Here is a 24715-nt window from a genome sequence, read left to right as displayed (position 1 = left end):
AGATGTAAACAAAAACTCACACAAAAGCCTAATTATGTATGCAACATTTAAACAAAAACTCGCACAAAAGCCAAATTATGTATGCAACATTTAAACAAAAACTCGCACAAAAGCCTAATTATGTATGCAACATTTAAACAAAAACTCGCACAAAAGCCTGATTATGTATGCAACATTTAAACAAAAACTCACACAAAAGCCTAATTATGTATGCAACATTTAAACAAAAACTTGCACAAAAGCCTAATTATGTATGCAACATTTAAACAAAAACTCGCACAAAAGCCTAATTATTTAAAAATGTTACAATTGATTAAGTAGGATTGAGAAAATCTCATTTCAACTTATTCGAATTTCAAGCAATCATGGTGATGTGTGTGCGTGTGTGTGTGTGTGTGTGTGTGTGTGTGTGTGTGTGTGTGAGAGAGAGTATTGTGTTTGTAAACAATATACACCTATCTAACTCTTCAGACGATTCAACTTTTATCGGATCAAAACTCTTAGTGTGATTAGTTGTTTCAATGTTTATTGGATCAAAAGTGTAACTCAAATCCTTTTCAAACTTCTTAGAGTTGCTTATTTTAGATCTAAAATTTTTAAATATAATATTAAATTTTTTTTTATTAGAACGCATAGGTATAAAGAAAGTTGACAAAAGATTAAATGAAAACCTAATGGCATTTTCAGGATCATTAGCAAGTTCACATAAATACTTAACTTCATCTGTTCTTTCAAGCTACAAAAAAAAAAAAAAAAAAAAAAAATATATATATATATATATATATACATATTTATTTAATAACTGTTGCTGTACTTTTAAGTAAACTATTTAAAATTAATATTTTTATGTGAGTTAAAAAATTTTTTTTTAAAAAAAGCAAAATTTGTAAATAGGATTTTAAAAAGAAAACTTTTAAAGCTGATTGAATATTTTCAATTTTAATTTAAAGCTGATTGAATTTTTTCTATTTTAATTTAAAGCCAATTGAACTTTTTTTATTTTAATTTAAAGCTGATTGAATTTTTTCAATTTAGTTAATCATTTTAGGACTTTTATTATTTTAGAAAAAAATCAGTTCCTAGAATTTGCTACATGCAATCATAAAAATATATAATCAAAGAATTCTAATCAATTTCTCATTTAATAGATTCTAAATAACACACAACTCTGTACCTTTTAAGCCTTGTCAGCATTAGTTGAAACTTTGCTATCAGCAGCCAAAGCTGCTATCAGCAGCCAAGGTTTGAATTAATCATAATTTACATAAATAATGATTAATTCAATAATTATAAAAATAAACATAAATTGGAATTGAAAAGTTGTCTTGAATTCCAATTTATGTTTTTTTTTGTTTTATTTTAATATTAACTTTATATTATTCCTACATCAATATATATTAGTAGTTTATATTGTATTGATTGAATATATTGCTGATGATCAATACTAGAGAATGTCTTTAAATATTTAAACATTCTGAGTAATCAATCATGCAAATGACATTTGTATATCATTAAAATATAACAAGATATCAATACAAAAATATTGAACTATACAAATTTTTTTTAACTTAAGTTCAAATAAAACTATGAAGCTATTTAAATAAACAAACAATTATCGAGATATCACAAGCAAAAAACTTTGATTAAAATATATACTTGATAACAAAAGCAATAAAAACTATTTAATATCTTTATTTATTTATTACTTGTAACTTTATATAGTATAATTTCAGGATAGTTCTTTCCAAGAGAATTATAGTTTCTATCTGCTTTTTTTTATATCAAAAAAATTTAATAAATAAAGTTTTAATTAATAATTAATAAAAACAGACAACGTAAAAAATGATATGAATAATAATATTTGTTTAATAATAAAACATAAATAACATAAATAACTTATAATTTGTAATTATAAAGAATAACAGCAGTAAACATTTTAACAATTCAATATTAAAAGTCAAGTCCTCACAACATAAAAAACCCTATAATTCCTATGCAACAAGTTATTGAACTATTATAATTATTAAATTATTAAATTTTATTTTATAACATTTTTTAGAAAAGTAAAAATAACAACTTACATCAAATTTTAGATGCTTCTCACGATCAAGAACATGTGTCAATGACTCAGCAACAATCATTCCAAGTTGGTGTAGCTATTCAAAAAATTATTTAAAAATTTAAAAAAATAATATTACAAAAAGAAATGTGATAAATACTACTTTTTATCACATTTCTATTAATTTGTTCCTTTGTCAAAAATTTTAATATCAAAAAATTGTCAACGATTTCTATTTCATCAAAGCTTTATAAACTAGGGTTGTTTGCCAAAAAACAAGACTTACAAAAATTTCACCTTCCATAACGCATTATACAAAGAAAAAAATAATAAAAATTCCGTAATAACGCTTTATGAAAAGGAACTTGCAAAACAAATCATTTCAAAAGAATACTTGCAAAACATCTCTTTATGGAAGGAGCATTTTGGAATGCGCACTTATGAAAGACTCAAAGGCATTTATTAAACTGTTATATATTTAAAAAAATGTAATTATGTAATTAATGTATGTATGTATGTATGTGTATATATATATATATATATATATATATATATATATATATATATATATATATATATATATATATATATATATATATATATATATATATATATATATATGTATGTATGTATATATATATATATATATATATATATATATATATATATATATATATATATATATATATATATATATATATATATATATATGTATATATATATACATGTATATCCATATAAGGAAATGGCGAGAGCATTGAAATTTTCAGCAGGTGTATAGTCCTAATGATGTTGGGATGTTGGATATTGAAACATTTTCCAGGGCCAACAAGGATGAACAAGTGCCCTTCCCATCTTCCCATCCTAATTTTTTTCTCTATAAAGGAAAACATTTTTGAAAAAATCTTTGAAAAAGTTCTTAAACATTTTTTAAATTACTTGTTATTATTAAGGTAATAAAAGTGAAAGCTCATATAACAGAGCACCTCAAAAGTAAAAAAGTAAAACTGATTAAAGCTCATATAACAGAGCACCTTGAAAGTAAAAAAGTGAAACTGACTAAACATAAAATCATTCTATTTGAAAACAAGTGAAAGCTGTTTTTAAGCATTTTAATATATTGTTACTTTTTACAATTGATTACTTAAATTAGGTCTTTTTTTGATTTCAACAATGGCATTGTTTCCAGATTACACAATTGTATTCATATAAAACCATTTCTTTTTTCCTAATAACAAACTGACTCAAGGACTAATTTAACTGCTCTCTCATATCTTTGGGTAAGTAATGAGTATAAAGAAGGTCCAGGGGAGAAGCTCTTTGAGTTAAACGAATGGCAAGTTTGCAGTGAAAATTTGTTCAGTAATGACCTCATTTTTTAACTGACTCATTCACAACACCTCAACTTTTGCAATAAAAAGCTCTTTCATTAAAATCTAAGATTTGGCCTAAAGTCCTGAACAAGACAAATACAATTATTTAACAAATGTATTAAAAAGGGTTGCTAAAATCAATTTATAAAAACTTAATTATTAATAATTAAGTTTTTATAAATTTAAAGTTTACATTATTAATATAGAAGAACATCTAGTTCTTGCCTTTTGATATTACTATTTGATGGTTCAAACATTTTATGAACAGATGCCAAATTATGTTACTTGTGGAATTGCCAAACCATTTTATTTTCCATTTACTATTCTATTCAGGATACTTTGTTTTACAATGTTGACATATTACAAATGTATTATTTGTTATCGGCAAAAAGATTGATGTTTGAGAAAAAATTAATAAACGAATAAGAATTTTTGGATCACTTAGGAACAGTCACAGTAAAAGGATGAGACTTAATTTAATGATGAGTAACATGAGAATGAATTTTAGTAGATGGCACTAGAGACGCTAGCTCTTTAGAGCAGTGCCCATTATAGTAAAGAGAAAGCGCATTATTTGAAGATCCACCACAGATATGGCAAGATTATTCCATATAAGGACAGATTTGAGATTTATAGAGATAAAGAATAGAATCCTGAGTAAGAAAGTGAAAAACACAATAAAGAACAATTTTAGCAGATGCTAATTTTGCAATCGATTTGATATATGGTTTCCAAGAAAGATCAGAAGTAAGAGTTAATCCTAGAAGATGAAGGGTAGATGACTCATCGAATACATTACCTGGAAAACAAGACTAGCAGGATTATAACAGGTATGTTGTCTGGACCACAGAAAGGCTGCAGAAAAGTCTAAGCAGAAAATCTTTAGATACAGAAAAACTTTAGATACAGAAGCTGGTGTGATACAAATGTCAGGAAATGAATTAACCTGTTTGTTGGCTATATCAGGTAGAACGCAACTAGTGGAATCTAGAGATGATATTGATGAGAAGTTCTAAGCTAATGACAATAGGTGAGTGCTTTAAATGCCATTTACCAGACAATAGGAGAGTCCTTTGAACGCCATTTACCAGACAATAGGAGAGTGCTTTGAACGCATAATGGTCTGCTATTTTGAATATAAAACAAAAGCAAGTATAGTAAGATTGCAATGTTGGCTAAAGATTTGATGTCTGCAACAAATTGAGTTGTTATTATATGGGTTACTGCAGGGTTCCTTACTTGGACCACTCCTATTCTTGATATTCATAAATGATTTACCAAGTATAATAACTAATAAAAGTTGTTTGTAGATGACAATAAATTACATTAAATTGTTCTTGAGGTTGAGTTATTTTAAAGTCTCCAGTATTAGAGTCCAGCCTCCAGTATTAGAGGTTTTAAATATCATGCTACATTTAAATTGGTTAAAAACTATTTGAGTAGCACTTGTGTTTAAATGGAAAATTTTACCAGAATGGAAAATAATGTCTAGATCAATTAAAAACTTCTAACCTTAAGCTAATTTGTGAATTGATTTACAAATTTATACAAATTGATTTACACAAGAAAATTAAATTATTTTTAAATTTGTAGACAATTATTGGCTGTCAGATATTGTCTGATGCTCTTAACAGCATTTTAATACTATTATTATTTCAAAAATGTTATTCATTTCTGTATACTTCTTTTTTGCGGTTAATTACTAATTATATGGTTAGGGTATGCATAATAGGGTGGGTCATACTTTTAAAATTTTGGATATGGAAGCGCGCAATATTTTTTTTATGAATTAGGATGTTAGAAGAGATGTGAATAATTTTTTTTTTCCTAAAAAGTTTATCTAGTGAGGGCACAGGGCGTTTGAAAAATGTAAGCTTTACTAAAACCTCATCAAAACAGCACTTTTCTGTCTTTTTTGAAAAAACTTTATGGGAATAAAGTCATCATCAAAAAACAATTAGACATAATATAGACATAAAAATAAAACATAACCTATGGTGCTACTTTACTTAAGGCAATACAAACACGGTAGACATGTTAGAAAAGGTAGAACGGTATGAATGTTAGAAACGGTATAGAATGTTAGAAATGGTAGAAAGCGCAATAATTTAATTATGTAATAGGATATTGGAAGAAACGTGAATAATTTTTTTTGCCTTTAAAAGTTAGTTTTGTGGTGGGGGCAGAGCGCTTGAAAAATGTAAGTTTTACTAACAACTTATCAAATTGGCACCTTTTTTCCTTTTTTTTAGCCCTATGGAGATTCAATCATCAAACAACAATTAGACATAAGATAGACATTAAAATACAACATAATTTTGGGTGCTACTCTTCATCAGGTCATACAAAAACATATATGTAAGTATACCGTGCTTACTGTAGGATATTAAAAGTAGACAAAATCTTGTATTATAAATAATAAATAATATAGTTCTGACAATAATTTACAAACTGAAGTTCAGAAACTTCTGAAGGGTTAAAAATTTACTGGTCCTTAAAAAATGTCATAAAAGATAAAAAAATATATTTAACTTTAAATTTATTTACTGTCATCATAAATAATATCCCAAAGCAAAAAAAACAACTAAAAAAATTTATATTGCCTAAATTAGTTTAAATAAACTTTTTTTTTTGGTTTATGGGCATGATTCTCAATGTGCTAATGTTTCTCTGATGAACCCATCTCTTCTAGCTTTTCCAAATACCGGTTAAGAAGCTCTTATGACTTCTTGGACACAGCTTTCAATAGCTTGCCCATGAACAGGAAAACAAGTTACATACATCTGGGTATCATTGTATTTTAAAAGTTCATCCTTTGACAATAAACATGTAACTGAAGATTCATGTATGTCCAAACTCCAATTAATTAGATAAAAAGTGAATCAGCATTTGCATTATGTATGTTTTCTACTTCTTACATTAGTGTTTCCATACTCTGAATCTCCTCTCAATTTTAAAATTGTTTTAACTGCTAATTCTCTTTCTGTTTTTTCTAGACTACATAACAATGCTTAAAGAACATTTTCACTATGAGCATTCCATGAAGATGGTAAAACAGGGCATTACAATATCTTTAAGTTTAAGTTTTTGATAACAAAAAAGTTTTAACTGCTTGAGTATATGGCTAGGCTCTTCAGTCCACTTCCACTTTACTTTGATTTCAAACCAAAGTGGCGCATAAACTTCAACAATGATCTCCACAAGAAGTTGAAGATTATATGTTTCTTGAACTGAAAGTAAGATTTCTGAACACCAAAGTAAACATTCTATTTGTGAAATTCAACCACCTTGCATGTGAATGTGGCCCAATTTCTTTGCCTTTAAGGTTGTCTGGAAAAACTCCTGCATTAATTCCATGGGAAATTTCATAAAGATACTTTTGATCATCTGAAAGGAATTTTACAACTTCAGAGTCAAGATCTATCATTCCATTAGAAAATTCAATGATTATGCTATCTTTGACTTTGAAGCTAGTAACCTTACCTATAAGTTTTCCAATAGAACTAGAAAAGTTATTTTTTGATTCAGTTTTTCCGTCAAGCTGAATCATAAAATATCAGAGAGGTAGTTCATTTGTATGTAGAGCACAAATTATCCATATTAGTTTTTTATCCAATTTATATTCAACTTAGTGGATAACACCTCCTTTCCAACCAGTATTTAAATTTGTAGAGTCCGCAACAATGGCAACTAAAGAGTCTCCAACATCATGATGCACAGTCCATTCATAAAGCTTATCAGCTATTTGCTCAGCAATTCTGAAGGAAGAACTGTATTTCTACTCTTCTTCAGAATTGTTAGTGAAATGAAATTGGTATTTACCTCCAGGTTCAGAACAAAGTGAATAATGTTCTTCTTTTTTTTCAGATGGATGTAATTTTCCATCTTCTTCTTCTATCATGTACTTAGTTAAATCTTTTTGTCCATCAAAAAAAATACATTGAATATTATCATTCATTGTAGCTTTTTTGGCTCTACCTCAGATTTCTTTCATTAACTTATTCTTACCTCGTTTTATTTTGTTGTGATCAACGAAAATATCAGTATTTTTCTTTAAATAAATTTGCATCTCTAGCAAAAGCTACAGCAGCAGTAGCTATGGCTGCTGCAGCTCTGTTGGATATTCCATACCTAATAGCTGCTTGAGAAACCCTGGTAATATCTAAGTAATTTTTTTTCAAACTTAAGTTATCTTTTTCTGAATTATTTACATTTCTGAATCATATATTGTTGTTTGAAATTTAACAGCTAAAGGAGAAAATAAATACTCAAATTATGTTAATCAATTTTAATAAAACAGTTATATTGTTGCCAATTTTATTTCTTTGAGCTTGTAAGAAAAATAGTTCTTGCAAAGGTATCTTTGCTACTTTTGGACATATACAAGTCAGATTGGCTTTAAAAAGACAACCATCGCATCCACTTTCAATACAGCATAACATTTTGCACTTACATTTTGTCAAGTCAAATAACTTATCAAGTTTGTCCATATACATATTTCTTTTTGACATAGTTCTCAATTTCCTAATGTTTTTTGCAATGTTCCATTCAAGAACAAGTTTATCAACTACATTTTTCTGAGACCAACAAGATTGTAGAACTTGCTGACATCCAAATACTTTTTATTTTAATAAATATTTGTATACACATACATCTCGTACTCAAATGTGTTACTGATCTTTCACGCAATAAAATTCCATATCGTAATCTCTCGGCGTAGGCAGCTCTGATAAACAAAGTTCAAGTCCATTACCCCATAGCTTGTTCAATTTAGGGCATTTTAATACTTTTTAAGCTCGAGTAGGCTTAAAAATAAAATTAATATCATGTTTGTTAAAAATATTCATAGCTTTTTGTAGTAAAGACTATCTTTATATACATTATAAATTTGTTAATTACATCATTTCTTTATTTTTTTATTACAATATTTAGGATGCCAAAGTGATCATAAATAAATCAAACACATTTAAAAAGCAAATCGTTCAGGAAACTTATCTTAGTAATTATCCTACAAATTAGCTATAACACCAACTTTATAATATATAAACAATCAAACACCATTTGCTGCTATTAAACAATTTTTATGGTTTTTTTTCAATAATGGAGAGGGGGTATATTAGCCCACAAATTATGATGACCATTTTTTATGATTCACCTCATTTTATATATCAGTCGCATTATGTACATTGAAAATAACAAATGAGATTCGTATACTAATTTTTTTAGAGTTTTTAGTAAGACTGACATTTTTTAAATGCCCTGCTGCCCACATAAGACAAACCTTTAAAGAGAGAAAAAATGATTCACGTTTCTTCCAATATCCTATTACATAATTAAATTATTACCTGCTCTACCATTTTTAACATTTATAAATATTTTTTTTCTTGTAAAATCCATGATAGACAACTTTTCTTACATATGCCATGTTTTTATGGCCTTAAGTAAAGTAGCACCATAGGTTATGTTTTATTTTTGTGTCTATATTATGTCTAATTATTTTTAGATAATTGCATTCCCATAAGCTTTTTAAAAAAAGGCAGAAAAGTGCCGTTTTGATGAGTTTTTAGTAAAACTTACATTTTTCAAATGCCCTGTGCCCTCACTAGATAAACCTTTTAAGAAAAAAAAAATAAAGAAAAACTTGAAACTTGAAACTTTTTGCACTTTACATGTAGCTGCATGTGTCTGATGTGTTAAACTTCATATCGAATGACATTACAGTTATTGTTATGTTACTGGTATGTTATTGTTATTGTTACATATGACACACATTTATAATGATCTGCACTTATTGTTAAGATAATATTTAATTTTTTGCAATGAAAACAAAAAATATAATTTTTTACTGAAAATAAATTTTCTTTTAAAACAATTTACTTATTACTTCTTTCGATGTTAATTAAACTAGTAAAAATATTTTAAAAATATAGATATATCAAATATACTTGCATATAGAAAAACTTAAGTATCTTTATTCATGAAAAACTAATCTTACATTATATTCTTACATCTTATTCTTACATCATAATCTTACCTCTTTATTTATAAAAAAATTATTATTTATTAAGATTATTTCAAGTCAAACTTACAAATATTATAAAGTTGACATAAAATAGAGTTTAAACCATTAAAAAGAAGTACTTTACAACCAGAGCTTAACAAGTGAGAAAAAGTAACCAATAAGTGATCAAATATGGAAAATAAAAATGAAATTTCTTGCAAATTAACTGCTTGAAGAAATTTACATTTTATTAATTTGATAAAAGTTTTCATTTTAAAATAATTTTTGATAAAAGGTGGCATAAATAAACATAAATTTTACAAAACTCATTGAATAGCATTAATAAATACTGTATAAAAATAATATACCCAATTAGGAATAATTTTTAATGCCTATTTTTAATTATATTATAATCTATATTTTTAATGCAAATTCAAAAATATAAAATTAAAAAAACACCTTTGAATCAGGACTTTCAAGGTGAGCAGGTACTCCATCCATCATTTTTAGAACCATTTCTAAAAACCAATGTCAAATTATTACTCTTACTAATATAATATATTAATAATATAATATATATCATCTTGCAAGAGCAAGAAGAAAATTTCTCATAACAAACAATAACAAAAACAATTACCAAAATTAAAAAATAAAATAAAAAACAAAACAAAAAATTATTAACTAAAAAATAGTACATGTTAAATTTTATTTTATATTAGCACCACTTTTGATATTTTAAATTGTGTTTATTTGTTTGTTTTGTTATAATGATTTATTTTATCAAAAAAATGAAAAAACACTATTACAAACTTTAAACGAAATCTTATAAAGAGTTTATTATTTTATAATTAAAAAAAAAACTTATTTTAAGGATATAACTCTATTATTAATTTTTTTACTTGAATTTACACTTGAAGCAATTAGCTCTTGCAATGTCTTCGTTTATATTGGTAAATTTTATTTTGCCAAAAGTAATAGTTGAGAAAAATAATATTTTATAAAAGTTAATCAGCTTTATATCATTAACGAATTGTGCAATATCAAAAAAGTAAAAACAAAAATTTCCTTATGATTTAGAATTTTGATCAAAAAGGTTATTTAAATTTAAAAAAATTGTTTGTTTTTTCCTCGGTTTTTAAAAAATATAATGAAATTAATATAATGAAATTAAATATAAAGAAAGCTGCAATTATAAGAAATAATGAAAAAAAATATAAACACATTTTAATTCATTTATACAAATGTTGAGAAAAGAAAGAAATTGATTTATGTTAAATGATAATAAAAAAGGTAATATCAAATTTAATTATTTAAAATTAAAAAAAAAAAAAAAATTGGAACAATAGGCATTCCACAATATATACATTTACAAAATATAGATTTGTTTATTTTAATCAGTAAAATAAACTTGCTTTTTGGTAATTTATTTTATTAAAATGACCTTAAATAAAAAAAAGAATAAAGATAATTTTATGACATCAAAATCACATTGAGCTAATGTGCTAAGCCATCTATTAATTAAAGCCAAACGTGCTAAGCCATCTATTATTTAAAACAAGACCTGTACTCAAAAACTTTGCTTATGATAGTAAAAAGGCTAATGGTACGGTAGTTAGACAAGTTAGATCGCTCTCCAGAATTTTAACAGATAACAGATGTTGCTTTCCAGCAGGCTGGAAAACAAGACTCAGATAAGCACTTGCTGAATAATTTTGAAAGTATAAAACAGCTCCCAAGAACACTTCTGCAAGAGAACGTAACTAGTGGAATCAAGAGATGATATTGATGAGAAGTTTTTAGCAAACAATTCAGCTTTGTCTTTGGGTGAGGTGACAAAATCTGAACCATATAAGAGAGGTGGAATAACAGATTTACCCTTGTTATAGATGTTGTTAAAGATTCTCCAGATGTCACTAGAGCCTAATTTTTGAAATGAAATACGAGATTTCAAGACCTGAGAATAGCAGGCTTAGGTATTAGACAAAACCTTTTTACAATGGTTTCTAGCAGTAGTAAACAGATGTCTGTTTTCTGGAGAATTGTTTTGCTGATAGGTATGAAATTAATGGTTATGATAGGAAAATGCAGCAGCAAAATATAAGGAAAACCATATGCAGAATATTGCATGAAAAAATTGAGCTTGGAATTAGAGATTAAAGATAAGATGTAAGAGCTCAGGATTACAGAGATAGTGAGAGCTAAATATTACTAAAATTATATAAGTAAATGAAACTCACATACACTATAATCTAAAATTGACTTACCAGATCTCCAAAGATTCCGTTGCTTTTCATTTAAGCACCCTAATGATATAAGAATGCATTTACTCAGGTATAAATGCTGTGCATAAGATGAGTGTTTTATGGAACTTCTCTTCCCCCATATATCAATTGTTTTTATTAAAACCTGTTTCAATAAAAAAGAAATATATAAGTTTCAATTAAGTTTCAATAAATAAAAAAACTTTAAACAAATAAAAGAATGAGATTACCCATAAAATCAAAAATCATAAACTCAAAAAATTAATATTGACAAATATAAATTCGATAATATTTGTTTACCTAAATTTCATATAACAACATTTTGAAATAATTTGATAAACATTTGAAAAATAGTAAATAATTTATGCTTAAGATATTTTAATTAATTCAGATGTATTGTCAGATAGGTTCAGCTGCGTACTTAAAAATCTAATTTTAACATTGAAATTAAATTTAATATTAAAATAATTAATATCAAAATAATTTAAACATTAGAAAGATAATAGTTTTTCATAATCTGAAAGAAAATCTTATTTTAAAAGTAATATGCATTTAAAGTACAAGGATGATTTTTTCAAGCAACCTTGGGTGGCTAAGAATAAATTTTTTAAGCAACTTCAAGTGGCTAAGGATAAAATTTTCAGGCGATCTTGAGAGGCTAAGGATTAATTTTTTAAGCTACCTTTTACTTGTATATTCTAATTAATCTTTCAAACAAAAATAATTTTTAAAAATTTTATTATAATAGGAAAGATACAGTTGGTACAAAAGTTTTATTAATAAAAGTACAGTTAGCAAAAGTTTTATTTTAATTATTTTAACTATGGCTGAAGAGCTAATGTTAGTTGCATTTTTTTTTTGTCCATTATTAAATCACAAAAATTATTCAACCCATGAGTTGTGAATGTGGTAAATGGTTTTGTGGTACTTGTTCATTTTTTTTAATTAGATTAATATATTAATTAGATTAATTAAATTAATTTCAAGTTTTATGTTTTTGAATGCAAAAAATTTGACATCATAAAATTCTCTTTATTTTTTAAAGACATTTTTTTAAACAACTGTAATAATATAAATTACCGCAAAACATGTTAAATGTTATTTTAACAAGTAACAAATAAAAAAATTACATTAATTTATATAATTAATTAAAAGTTTATTAGTTTATTATTAAAATTATATCGCTGTATATATCGTTTATTAACAAATTTTGTGCAAATTTTTGATGCAGCCGTTTATTTAAAATTTAATTATGAGTAAAAAAAAATATGTTTAGGAAGGAAAGCTGAAAAAACAATTGCTATAAAATGAGCTTATTTTTTTTTTTAGAACAAATAAAATTTCAATATTGAATAATACTTAGTAATATTTTCAAGTAAATTTGACAGTTAAGTTAAACCCAAGCATTAACTTTAATTTTAATAAACTTTAAATATATTTTTTAAATCAAAATTTTTTTTTTTTTTATCAGAATAAAATCATATACTTTTATTAAATTAGTTTTAAATAAAATCATATATTTTTTATCAGAATTGTGTTTTTATGATCTTTGCTTCAAGCTTAAAAAATCAATCATTATAATAAAAACAAAATAAAAATAAACTTAATTTTATTTGAGTTTTTTTCATTAGTAAATAGTGCTTATATCAATTATTATGTCATTCAAACTTTTGTAACAAATATTTTTACACAAACATCATTCAAAAGTTAATGTGACTTTTTTTAAAATTTTCTTTTATCATACCGCTTATAGAATAATTTAAAAGTTAAAAAATGATAAAAAGTCACTTTACCAAAATCACTTACTGTTTATGTAAAATCGCTTAAGGCATATGTAAATCGTTCTATACATAACACTTTAAAACAAGACCAGCAAAGGTATGCAATTGTCTGTGATATAAAAATCCGAAATTAAATTGTTTTATATTTTAAAAAATTTGATAATTAAATGCATGTTTATATGTTTATTTGTTTACTAGTAAAAAAAAGGTTTTATTTTCACACCATTTATTTTTTGTATACATATTTAAAGAGCCAAATTAACATAAACTGCATGCTATTTTGAACTTTCTATTAGTGTTTTATAATCAAAATTGTTTAAAAAAATAGAGCTAAAATATAAAGCTTTTTTTTAAAAAAAAATTGTAAAGTTTTTATTTAGTTCATTGATACAAAAATATGTAAATATATATAATAATACATATATAAAAAATTCTAAAGTTTAAACGTAACCTTAACTTAAAGAAAAACATCAGAAATATGCATAAGTCAAATTAAAACAAATAAGACATAAGTCACTTTAAAACAAATAAGACATAAGTCACTTTAAAACAAATTAGAATGGTAAAAATGTTCTTTTTTAAAATATTTTAATGGTTTTAAAGATTAAGTATTATATTTAAAAGAAGAAAAAACTGGAAAAAAAATTTATTATTTATTACAGAAAATAATACCTCTTTAAAAATAGACTCATTTGCTTCATTACCAGCAAGATACTTTATTAAAATAAGCAATGTTGTATCCTAGGATACAAAACTCACTACTTTAAAAAAGCTGTTGAACACAACAGATTTTTTTAAATATGAAACTATAAAACAATTTAACTAACATTTTCATATGTCCGTACAAAAAAATACTTGTGTGTCAGTAGAAACTTTAGAACAGGCTTTGATAATATTGAATTTCCAAATAATGCAGAAAGAATATCTGAACTAAAAAGTTTAAAAAATTAAATACTTTACAAAAATATGCTGTGAAACAAAATACTAACTTATTACAACATAATATTCAACTTATTACAAAAACATATGTAAGGAAATGAAAAAACATGTATAAAATGAAAAAACATGTATAAGGAAAACAAAGTAATAATTGCTACAAAATCAAATGCTAGAAATGTCTAAGTAGCGACCTATAATATGTTACACAAAAAACTTTTGCAATAAAATTAAAACTCACTTCCATCATGCTGCAAGCAAACACTAATTCACTTACAACTAGTAAGAGGGTAATATTTGACTGGGGCCAGGTTTGTAAAAATATATTTAGCTAAGACTGGGACCCCCGTCAATTACTACTAACAACTATACTTCAATGAACAACTAAATCACTTGCAATAAGGTTGCAAGCAATATTTAAATATGTCTGGTTCTATATGGTGTTTGAATAGATATTTTTTGTGATTGACATTAGAACTTTTTCTATTGTTTTGTTGTCTTTCAGGTTATATTTAATGATTTTCCTTAATTTTATAAAATTAAAATAGTTATTGACTTGTATGAAACTTTTAATACTTTTAAAAAATTGTATTCTTTCAAGTAATTATTATAACCTATATTTTAGTACGGTATTTTGGTATGGTAATTTGAAATTACTGAACACCATCTTAAAACTTTTTTTAACCTCATAAGAAAAAGTCTAGTGGTGTGAGGTTTGGTGAGGTTCAGTTAATTGACATGGTGGTCAACAAAAACATGTGGATGCCCAGACTCTCAAAAGGTACAGTCAGGGCAATTAATGGATCAATTTAGTTAGAATATGGCCTTATCATTCCACAAATTTTTTTTTTTGAAAACCCATCACATTTTTCACACATTTTTCTAAATACCACTCACAAAACTGTACACTTAGGTGATTCTCATTAGGATCATGTAGTAACCTTAGAACTTTTCTAATGAAAATATTGCATAAGATAGATTAGATGATTTTGAAATTTCAACATTACAACAAGCCTGTTGAATTTCTTGGACTTCTCTAAAAGATTAAGCATTCTTGAATGTTTTTTGTAAATATTTTGAATTAGATTAGATTCAAAATCTCTGATTAGAGTAATGGTAACTTGAATTAGAGGTATTTTTGAAATTTATTCCTAAATTGCCTTTGCATTTCAACTTTTACACTTCCAGTAACATTTTAGAATAAATTTTCATTCTTCAAAGTAAAAATATAAGGTAGTTACAGTTTAGTTAATAATTACAATTATTTTACCTATTTACAATTATTTAAAATGCAATTACAATGCAGTGGGGAAAAAACAAAAAACAATGTGAATACAATATATAATAAATATAATGATATATAATAATAATAATAGTAATAATAATAATAATAATGAACAAAAATTTATTACTTATGACAATTCCTAATAAGTGGTTCTATAACTGCATCAAGAGCAGGATCAGGTATATTAATAAATAATTTTGAACATATTCTTCTCCACAATGGACTTTCACAAACCCATATTGAAATGAAAGGTAATACATTCTTGTATAAAATTTCTAAATTAAAAGAAAAGTAAAAATAGTAAACACTCCATTTTAACAAACTTGATAAAAATTATCTAGTAAAGTATAAGAAATATATTTTAACATTGTTGTGGTTTGCACACTATACTTGCTTTGTAAAAAACAAACTTTTGGAAGCCATGCATGTATCAACCTGCATGACTGATAAAAAAAAATAAGGAAGTCATTCATGCATGTACCTGCTCGGCAGACAAACAATAATACCTGCATAACCAACAATACAAATTTTTCCAACAAGACGACTTAGGAAACCAAGTGAACAATCTCTAGAATCTTAATTTAAAAATAAATTTAACTTTTGAATATATCATATAAGATAATTTAACTTTTGCAATCACAATATCATATACCATAATTTAACTTTTGAAACCACAATATCAATATCAATATCACAATAGACTATTTACACTAAAAATTAAACTTGTTTTAATTGTTGTTATATAACATAGTGACACATTTTTATAAAGCCTAATTTCAAATAAATGGGTTAAAAAAATGCTAGTTAAATAAAACAATAGCATTGTTATATATATATATATATATATATATATATATATATATATATATATACATATATATATATATATATATATATATATATATATATATATATATATATATATATATATATATATATATATATATACACTTGTATATATAAAAAATTGAGATTATTTATACACATATTATGTCTTATATACATATTATATGTGATATAAATATAGAGATTTTTTATACACATATTATCACTCTTATGTCATATATAATACAATTAAGCATATATTTATGTATAATGATTTGCGTTTAAATAACAACATTTTCTACTAATAGCTTGAAGTACTTAATAAATATACAAGAAAAAAAAATAGTCTAAAGGTCCTGACTTTAAAATGAGACCAAAACAAAAGTTATACTGAAATGATCAGATAAAAACATTCAGAAATGGTGAAATTCATGCACAAGAGCAATTAAAATATGTGATGATGTGGCTGTCAATGTCAAAAAGTCAAAAAAGCAGGATATTTAGACCAAATATAGATGTAAAACAAGGATACACACTCTTATCTGTACATATAGAAACTATATGGACAATAAAATAAATGCTACTAGAGCATCTGCTCATGAAGTTCCATATTGTTTTTATAAAATTGATACAGAGAAAAACCAATAACATTTTCATCACATTAAACAAGCTCAGCTGAAAGTTTTTCTTTGGTAAGCTACTATAAAGGTAAGCTACTATAGAGGTAAGCTACTATAAAGGTAAGCTACAATAGAGGTAAGCTACTATAGAGGTAAGCTACTATAGAGGCAACTAAACCAGAAGAAATTCAGCTTAAAAAAATTAGATAAGTTCTGTTTGTGATAAACCAGTTGATAATTCAGCTAAATATTCAATTGAATGTTTAACATCAACTTCCAGTAGTATTTTTAATAAAAACAAAAACAAACTAAAAAACTCTCCTGAGTTTTTAACTTTTCATTAAAGGGCACCTAAAATTAGTTTGTCTCATAAACAATGAGAGTAAAGTATTTTTAAAAATGAGACAGAATTGCTCAAAATGAGTATTAAAAAAAATTGATTTTGGAATTAATTTTAATTTCGGTTAAAATATAATTATAATAAAATTTCCCAATGTATGTTTAAGGAATGATAAAAATGTTAAAAGGTTATTGGATGGCGACAAATTAGAATTTTGGAGATAATGAAGAAATATTTAATTATACTTAAGTTACCAGTCTAAGTAGTAGAAATCCACTAAATTTGTTCTTTTTATTTGAATGCTTAACTCTCTTTATTCAACACACTTGGTTATTAGAGATTGGATAGTATTTCTATTATATTTTTGATTCATATTTTTTACAACTTTTTATTCAACAATCTTAAAGGAGCAATGTAAAATATGCCTTAATAGAAATGTGTATTTTGTTATTTTTACAACTAAGTAAAAATAACAAAATATTTATAAAATAGCATAATATATTCTAAAAATAACAAATATTTATACAACTTGTTTTTGGTTCAGACAACTTGAAATATCTTTTTTTATTGCAGACCAAATTTAGTTAGAGCCCATTCAGATTTTGACCTATCTGAGACTTCAATACTTTTAGTTTGATAACATGAATATTTTCATATTCATGTTATCAAACTAAAAGTATTGAAGTCTCAATTTTTCTAAACTAACCAAGGTCTTGAGACTTAGCTGAATAAGATTTGATTTATTATTTTCAAATAAGTTACTTTGCTAGCATCGTATAAATAAAAAAATTGGAATATTATTAAAATAAGTTTAAATTAAACAAAGTTTTAAAAGGGAGTGTTGTTAAAACTCTGGTTTTTTTTAGCGTGAATGAGGTATTAAACAATAGATTTATTTGTAATATGCTTTTCATATTAAGAGAGTACATGTCTGAATCCCTATTCAATTTTTTAATCTTAAAAAACTCTATCTGAAATTTTAAGCAGACTAATTTCAGTTGATAGGATCAGCTTTAACAGTATTGCTTGCAGTAAAAACTCACAATTAGCAGTTGAACTCCAGGATGCATGACATGAAATCATTTGTGATATTTTCATTAAATAATTTAGTTTAATGAAAAAACAAGTTATAAGTTCTAATAATATAAAACTTCAAAATGTAAAAAAGGAATAAAATTACAATCTTTAAAGAGCATTAAAAACAGAAGAAAAAAAAAAACTTAAATGAGCATCATAATGAAAATTGTGCATCAAAAGCTAAAAAACTTAAGTGACAACCTTAATTCATTCTATTAAACTTGGACATAGTGACTTTGTAATGTAATGATGGAGTTACGGATAAAGGTAGTTTGATAAAAATTAGGCTCTAAACCTAAACTTCAAATGTGTTACAGTCATTTCATTTATGTATTCTTGATGTGCTTTTTTACAATCATGCTATTAATTTATGTTTGATGCGCTTTTAAAAAATAATCCTGCTGATTGAAATACTTTAGCTGTAGAATCTGATCACGATGACAATAATATTTGAAGGCCCAAATATTTAGATTTTTTTAATTTTTTATAACCATTCCTCGTAGCTCATATAACTATGTGTATATGGGAAGGAAGAATATTTTAGAAAATGTGACCAAGACAATATAAAAACTGATAAAAAAAAGTGTCATCTATTATTTGAATGAAGACTTAAAACAATGATGATTTAAAACACATTTTTAAAATATCAAAACTTTCTAAATTCTTTTTGCAATATTTACTTTTAAAACTATTTTTTTTTTTTTTACTAAAATTATATTTAACAATATTAAAAAGATGTTTTGAAATCAAAGACTATGTAAAACATTGTTTAACTTTAAAGTGACGTTAACATATCTTTATAAATGGTAATTAATAACTATTTAAAAAGGAGTGGTTTTAAACTCCTATAACATATTAAAGTTAAACATGATTCTGAATGATGATTTAAAACACATTTTTAAAATATGTGCAAAATGTCCGTTATTTTCACGTAACCAAGACATAATTTTTTTTTTTTTTTTTTTTTGTAACAAATTAGTAACAAACAAAATTAAAGTAACTAATTAAGATGAATCTATTTTATAATAAAAATAAACAATCATAATTAGCAATTTTTTGAAAATATTTTTTTAATCACAAATGTCTCGATAAACAACACATTGCTAAATACCAAAATTCATTATAGAGTTACCATATTTAAAAAATTGTTTGATTAACAATATTGTAAACACATTGTTTGTTAAAAAAATATATATTTATACTATAAGACGTACTTTATTTGCATCTCAAAACAAGATTTAGTTAAGTTACGTTACATCTCAATTGGTTACACTTTAAAAAGTTAAAAAAGCAAAACAATTGAGATGTATTGATGCAAATTAAAACTATATTTTTTTTTTTATGACAAATTAATTAATTAAGACAAAGCTATTTTACAATAAAAATAAAATAAAAGATTATATATAGCAATGCAACAATGATAAACAAGCATTTTATGCATTATTTTAAAGTTTCATAACAGTGTTATGAAACTTTAAAATGTTATAAGGGAAACAATACCAGACTGAAGACTAAAATCTAAATGTTATCATAGGAACAACTAGTCAACAACTTATTTTATAAAAAACTTAAAATGTTTTTAAAGTTTTTTTGGTTTGCTTTTTCACAATTTATGACATTTTTGTGTAAAACTAACTCTAACTAGATAAATTAAAAAAAAGGCTTACTTTGCAAAAATTCATGTATTTTTCTTAGAATCTCAAGTACCACTTCAGACAAATTAAAAAAATACACATTTGGCAGAAATATATTGCTAAAAAAATACACATTTGGCAGAAATATATTGCTAAAAAAATACACATTTGGCAGAAATATATTGCTAAAAAATTCAAAATAGTTAAAATAAAAGTCATTTAATTTGGAGTTGATTAATTCATTATCTGAAATATAATATGGTTATAAAAAGTAAAATACAAATTAGAAAATTACTTTGTTTTATGCTTCAGTATATTTGCAACTCTGTCTGGAACAGATACAAGAACTTTTAAAATATCATCCCACCATTCATTCACTTTTTGTTCAAAAATAGAAGTATTATTTACTACGCTGATTGGAACTAATAAACACTCATTCCATATCAAAGAAAAAAGATAGTTGTTTTCAAATAGACTTCCAATTAAATTTGCTATACAACTCTGAATTGCAGGATGTCTAATTAATAAAAAATAAATTTTTTTTTTATAAAATTTCTAGATTGAAATTTTATAAAAAAAAAACTGTTATACTTAATTATATTTTTTACATACAATGTTTACGAAAAACCTGTCTTGGGAAAAATGTAGTTCCCTGACTTATCTTTCTGCTGGACTATTGAAACTTAGAACATTTATCAATGAATGTCTAATCTTTTTGAATCTTATGTCATCCATGTATTTCATTTACAAAAAGTCTGTTTTCAATGCATTTATATTATAAAAGTTATTCTTTTTAAATGCCATAATTTTTTTGATGGATGACATAAATTATTAGAATTTCAACCTATTATGCATATAAAAATCAAAAAAATATGTTCTTCTAGCTATGTCAGGCAATATGTTTTCAAACATGTCATGTTTTGCAAATTTCTTTAGTTTTTTGCATAAATTTGTATTTACATTTCTAAAGCGATGATGTAAAAAATAAAATGTTAAAACATTTTCTAGAATATTATTTTGCGATTTTGATATCTGATCTTTATTAACCCCTATTTCATATCACATTTAGTTTAAGTAAATTTTTTTAATTCATATTGATTTAACAATGTTTATATTTAATAATAAATATCTAAAAGATGTTTTTCTTATTTTGTTTTGATAAAACGTAACAAAAAATTATAGAAATTTAGCCATGATTATCATTTCTCCATTTATTAAAAAATAGAAGGAATGTCATAAGATACAAAATTGTATTGGTGTTATTAATCTTTTTACAGAACAAAATTATGTGAAATGTAAAACAATAGTATCATAACAAATGTGTTTCAAATTTTCTGAAACAGAGTTTTTTTCAGATATTTAATTAAAAGGTAGTAAATAATGATTTTAATCGCAATAATACCATTTTCTCATAAGAAAAATGTTATATTTATTTGAAAATTATTGAAAAAAAAAATTTTAATATTTTTTTTCATATATATTATTTCAATTAGAAACAATGCTATTAAAAATTGGTCTTTTAAAAGTTACAGAAAAGAATTCTGTATATACACAAAACTATTTGCACAAGTGGTGACTTTCAAAGAGATTCTGTTTATAAAGTCAATTTACTTTCAAATATTAAAATTATCAAATTATTAAAATGTTTAACTAGAAATTGAATGTAATACATACTTTAAATGACACTGATTAACTGCAAATTTGCAGTAACTGTGTAAATTACACACTGCACTTAACAACTTAAAAATTACGTTAGCATTTAATTTAGAGTTTCGTAAATTAAGTACAAAGATCAGGTTCATTATATCAAAATTACTACTATTACCTTTCGTCTGATAACATTTCCAAAAAACATATAAGTATATATTTTGGACACACCTTCACAATCTCTTTATTAAGTTCATTTAAAAATCTATATGAACTTTTTAAACAGTTTACTTTGTTTGTTGCAATAAATATACATTTATAAATCTCTTTTAAACGATATGTAAAAAAAACCTCTTTCACAGATTCTAAATTTATGGATTTAAACAGTACTAATTCAGTATTGTCTACACCTCCCTTTAAAATTGATAGAAGCTCGTTTACTGAACTAACAAATGCATCTATGGTTGTACAATCTTGAAAAACCTTTTCGATGATAAGCAAATTGAAGTTTGTTTGCATATTTATTAATCAACTAACGACTATATGAACAACAGATATCTATGCTTATCAGCAGAATTATTTTAATGGTCATAACATAAATTGAAGAATAGGTTAATTCGAGACCGATGTTATATTTTATTTCCGATTTAATATCCGATTTGGGCTGGCTACTGGTTTGGTACATCGAGATTAATTTAAAGATAAAAAGTTATGAACCAAAAATAAAGTTTAGCTCGAGAGTGTAAAAATTCTCTCAGTATAGTAAAGAATCTTTTGCACCCCCTTTTTTATATGTAAGTCAAAACTCACCCATTTTAAAATGATATGAGAAATGAAAAAGAATTAAAAATTATCAAAAACTCTCTTTTATGTATATTATATTTGCAATCAATGTTTTAATTTGATTAAACGCCTCTCTCAAATAAAAGGCTTTCATTTAGAGTATAAAAGTTATTTAGAGAGAGAGAAAAAAACATCTATTGTCTATTAAAGTTACAACAATAGCTGGAATATTTCCTTAAGTAAGTCAAATTTTAATATGTAGCGATTAACAGCGATTAAAATCGAAATCTTACTCGCCGTTCCCCAATTTTAAATACCATACGACTTTCTTTAACATTTGAGCATGAAAATATATATTAAAACTTTAGAATCCAAAACAAATTTGCATGCAATTAAAGTTTTAAATAACGCAGGTGAAACTCAAAACTTTTGATTCAAATCTATTTCAATACCACTAATTTTGTTTTATGTAAACTTATTAAAATTCATTAGCTCATTAATGAACATAAAACACTCAAATAAGGTTTTTAAAACTTGAACATTATAATGAAAATAGAATAAAAAAGTAGCTTCAATTTAAACAATCTTTGTTTCTACTTTTCTCGTTTATCGTTGATGTTTTCCTTTTCTCGCCGTTGAATCTTCGTAAAGAAAAATTTTTAAGAAAATATAATGAGAATCTCTAAAAAAACAAATTTTTGAACTATGGGAGAGCCATTTGTCATAACTATGAAAACTATTTTTATTATTTTTTTTTATTTTTGCCATTTTTAATTAAGAAATGTAGACGTTATTGATTCCGTAAATGTATTTAAATATTTTATAGCAAAAACTTTCAAACAATTTGAATATGAAAAGTTTAAACCTCCCAAGTACAACAATTTTAAAACCTGCCGTATATTCTCCATGAAATACTTTTGTTTTGTAGGAGGTAAGAAGGTTGTAGGAGGAGGAGTTTTAAGTAATATCTAATTAATATTATTTATTTATTTTTTAGGATTAATGATATAGAAAAAGCAAATTTATTCTAAACTTACTATCCTATGCCTTTATTAAAGTGTGTAGTGGTCTTCTAAATACCTTTGCTGAAATCTAAGATTGTCACTATTTGATTTTTGCTTCAAACTCAGCGGCATCATTCTACAGAACCAAACTCGGTATTTATCAAGACAGTTAAAATAAAATTCCAACAAATAGTGAACAACAAATAATGAACAATATAATTGACTATTAAAAAAAAGACTATTTTGGTTCTCAAGCAACATTTGTAGAAAGTCTTTAGTATCTTTATATCTATAGTATCTTTAGTTAATTTCTTTTATAGGCATTAATGTTTCCGATTTGCATGAACTTTTATATAAGCTGAACAATGGTGATCGTTTACGCCTACAAGAAAAGTTTCACACAGCTTTGGAGTTTTTTATAACTTTTGAAGAGTTGAAAGAGTAAAAAGTGGTCAAAAGTACCATTGAAGCTGTGCGAGATACCTTTGAATGTAGGTTTTTTTGTTTAACTTTCTGGAATAAAAAAATGTTTTTTTTTATGAAAAAACCTTTAAAAATTTAGATTAAAAGAAAAAAATACTTTATGACTTATGACGAGTTTTATTATTATATATTTTTATCAAGTAAATAGTACATTTGCGCATGCAAATAATATATATCAACTTAATCTTTTGCGTTCTAGATGTTAACTGCTGCTAAAGACACATTTTAGTATTGTAGCGTTTCAAAAAAAAATTTATTGTAATGTTTCAAAAAAAACAAGAGAAATCTACTACTTTTTAAGCCTACAACACGCCATTAGTAATATGTTCGACTAGTAACAAGTAACATTTGGTAAGTTAGGTCTGGTAACCTTGATCCTAACTCTAGCTTATAGTCCGAGCTATTGTCTCATACCCCTCTAAATGAATGTTGTAGATTTGTGGTGGATATGCTGCTCCTAAAAACTTGTGATAAAGCAGTGTTTTTGTTTCCAATAGCAGTATTGCTCCTGAAGATTTGGAATAACTTAGATGTTAGTAGTGAATGGCATTTAATGTTATATATAAGGTAACACTTTGTTTTTCCACATTTGAAACCTTCTGCAAT

General features: G+C 24.9%; 1 protein-coding gene across 2 annotated transcripts in view; it reads right to left on the bottom strand.

Moving 5' to 3' along the window:
• The window catches only part of LOC101237927 (telomere length regulation protein TEL2 homolog), a 28557-nt gene extending 5954 nt beyond the window's left edge, over positions 1–22603 (bottom strand). For both annotated transcript variants that reach the window (XM_065807518.1, XM_065807519.1), the window contains exons 1-12: positions 22018–22603; positions 20488–20709; positions 20226–20311; positions 16203–16271; positions 15824–15971; positions 14303–14405; positions 14148–14216; positions 11698–11839; positions 9893–9951; positions 2082–2156; positions 672–736; positions 456–587 (exon numbers count right to left, since the gene is read on the bottom strand). In XM_065807518.1, coding sequence (XP_065663590.1) covers positions 456–587; positions 672–736; positions 2082–2156; positions 9893–9951; positions 11698–11839; positions 14148–14216; positions 14303–14405; positions 15824–15971; positions 16203–16271; positions 20226–20311; positions 20488–20709; positions 22018–22358 — 1511 coding nt within the window. In that variant the 5' untranslated portion in view covers positions 22359–22603. The remainder of the gene's footprint in view (positions 1–455; positions 588–671; positions 737–2081; positions 2157–9892; positions 9952–11697; positions 11840–14147; positions 14217–14302; positions 14406–15823; positions 15972–16202; positions 16272–20225; positions 20312–20487; positions 20710–22017) is intronic.
• Between the last annotated feature and the right edge of the window lie 2112 nt (positions 22604–24715).

Source organism: Hydra vulgaris, chromosome 10 (assembly GCF_038396675.1).
Source record: "Hydra vulgaris chromosome 10, alternate assembly HydraT2T_AEP".
In the NCBI taxonomy this organism is placed as follows: Eukaryota; Metazoa; Cnidaria; class Hydrozoa; order Anthoathecata; family Hydridae; genus Hydra; species Hydra vulgaris.
The sequence above is the reverse complement of the archived record's forward strand: the minus strand, read 5'-3'. Positions and strand labels throughout refer to the sequence as shown.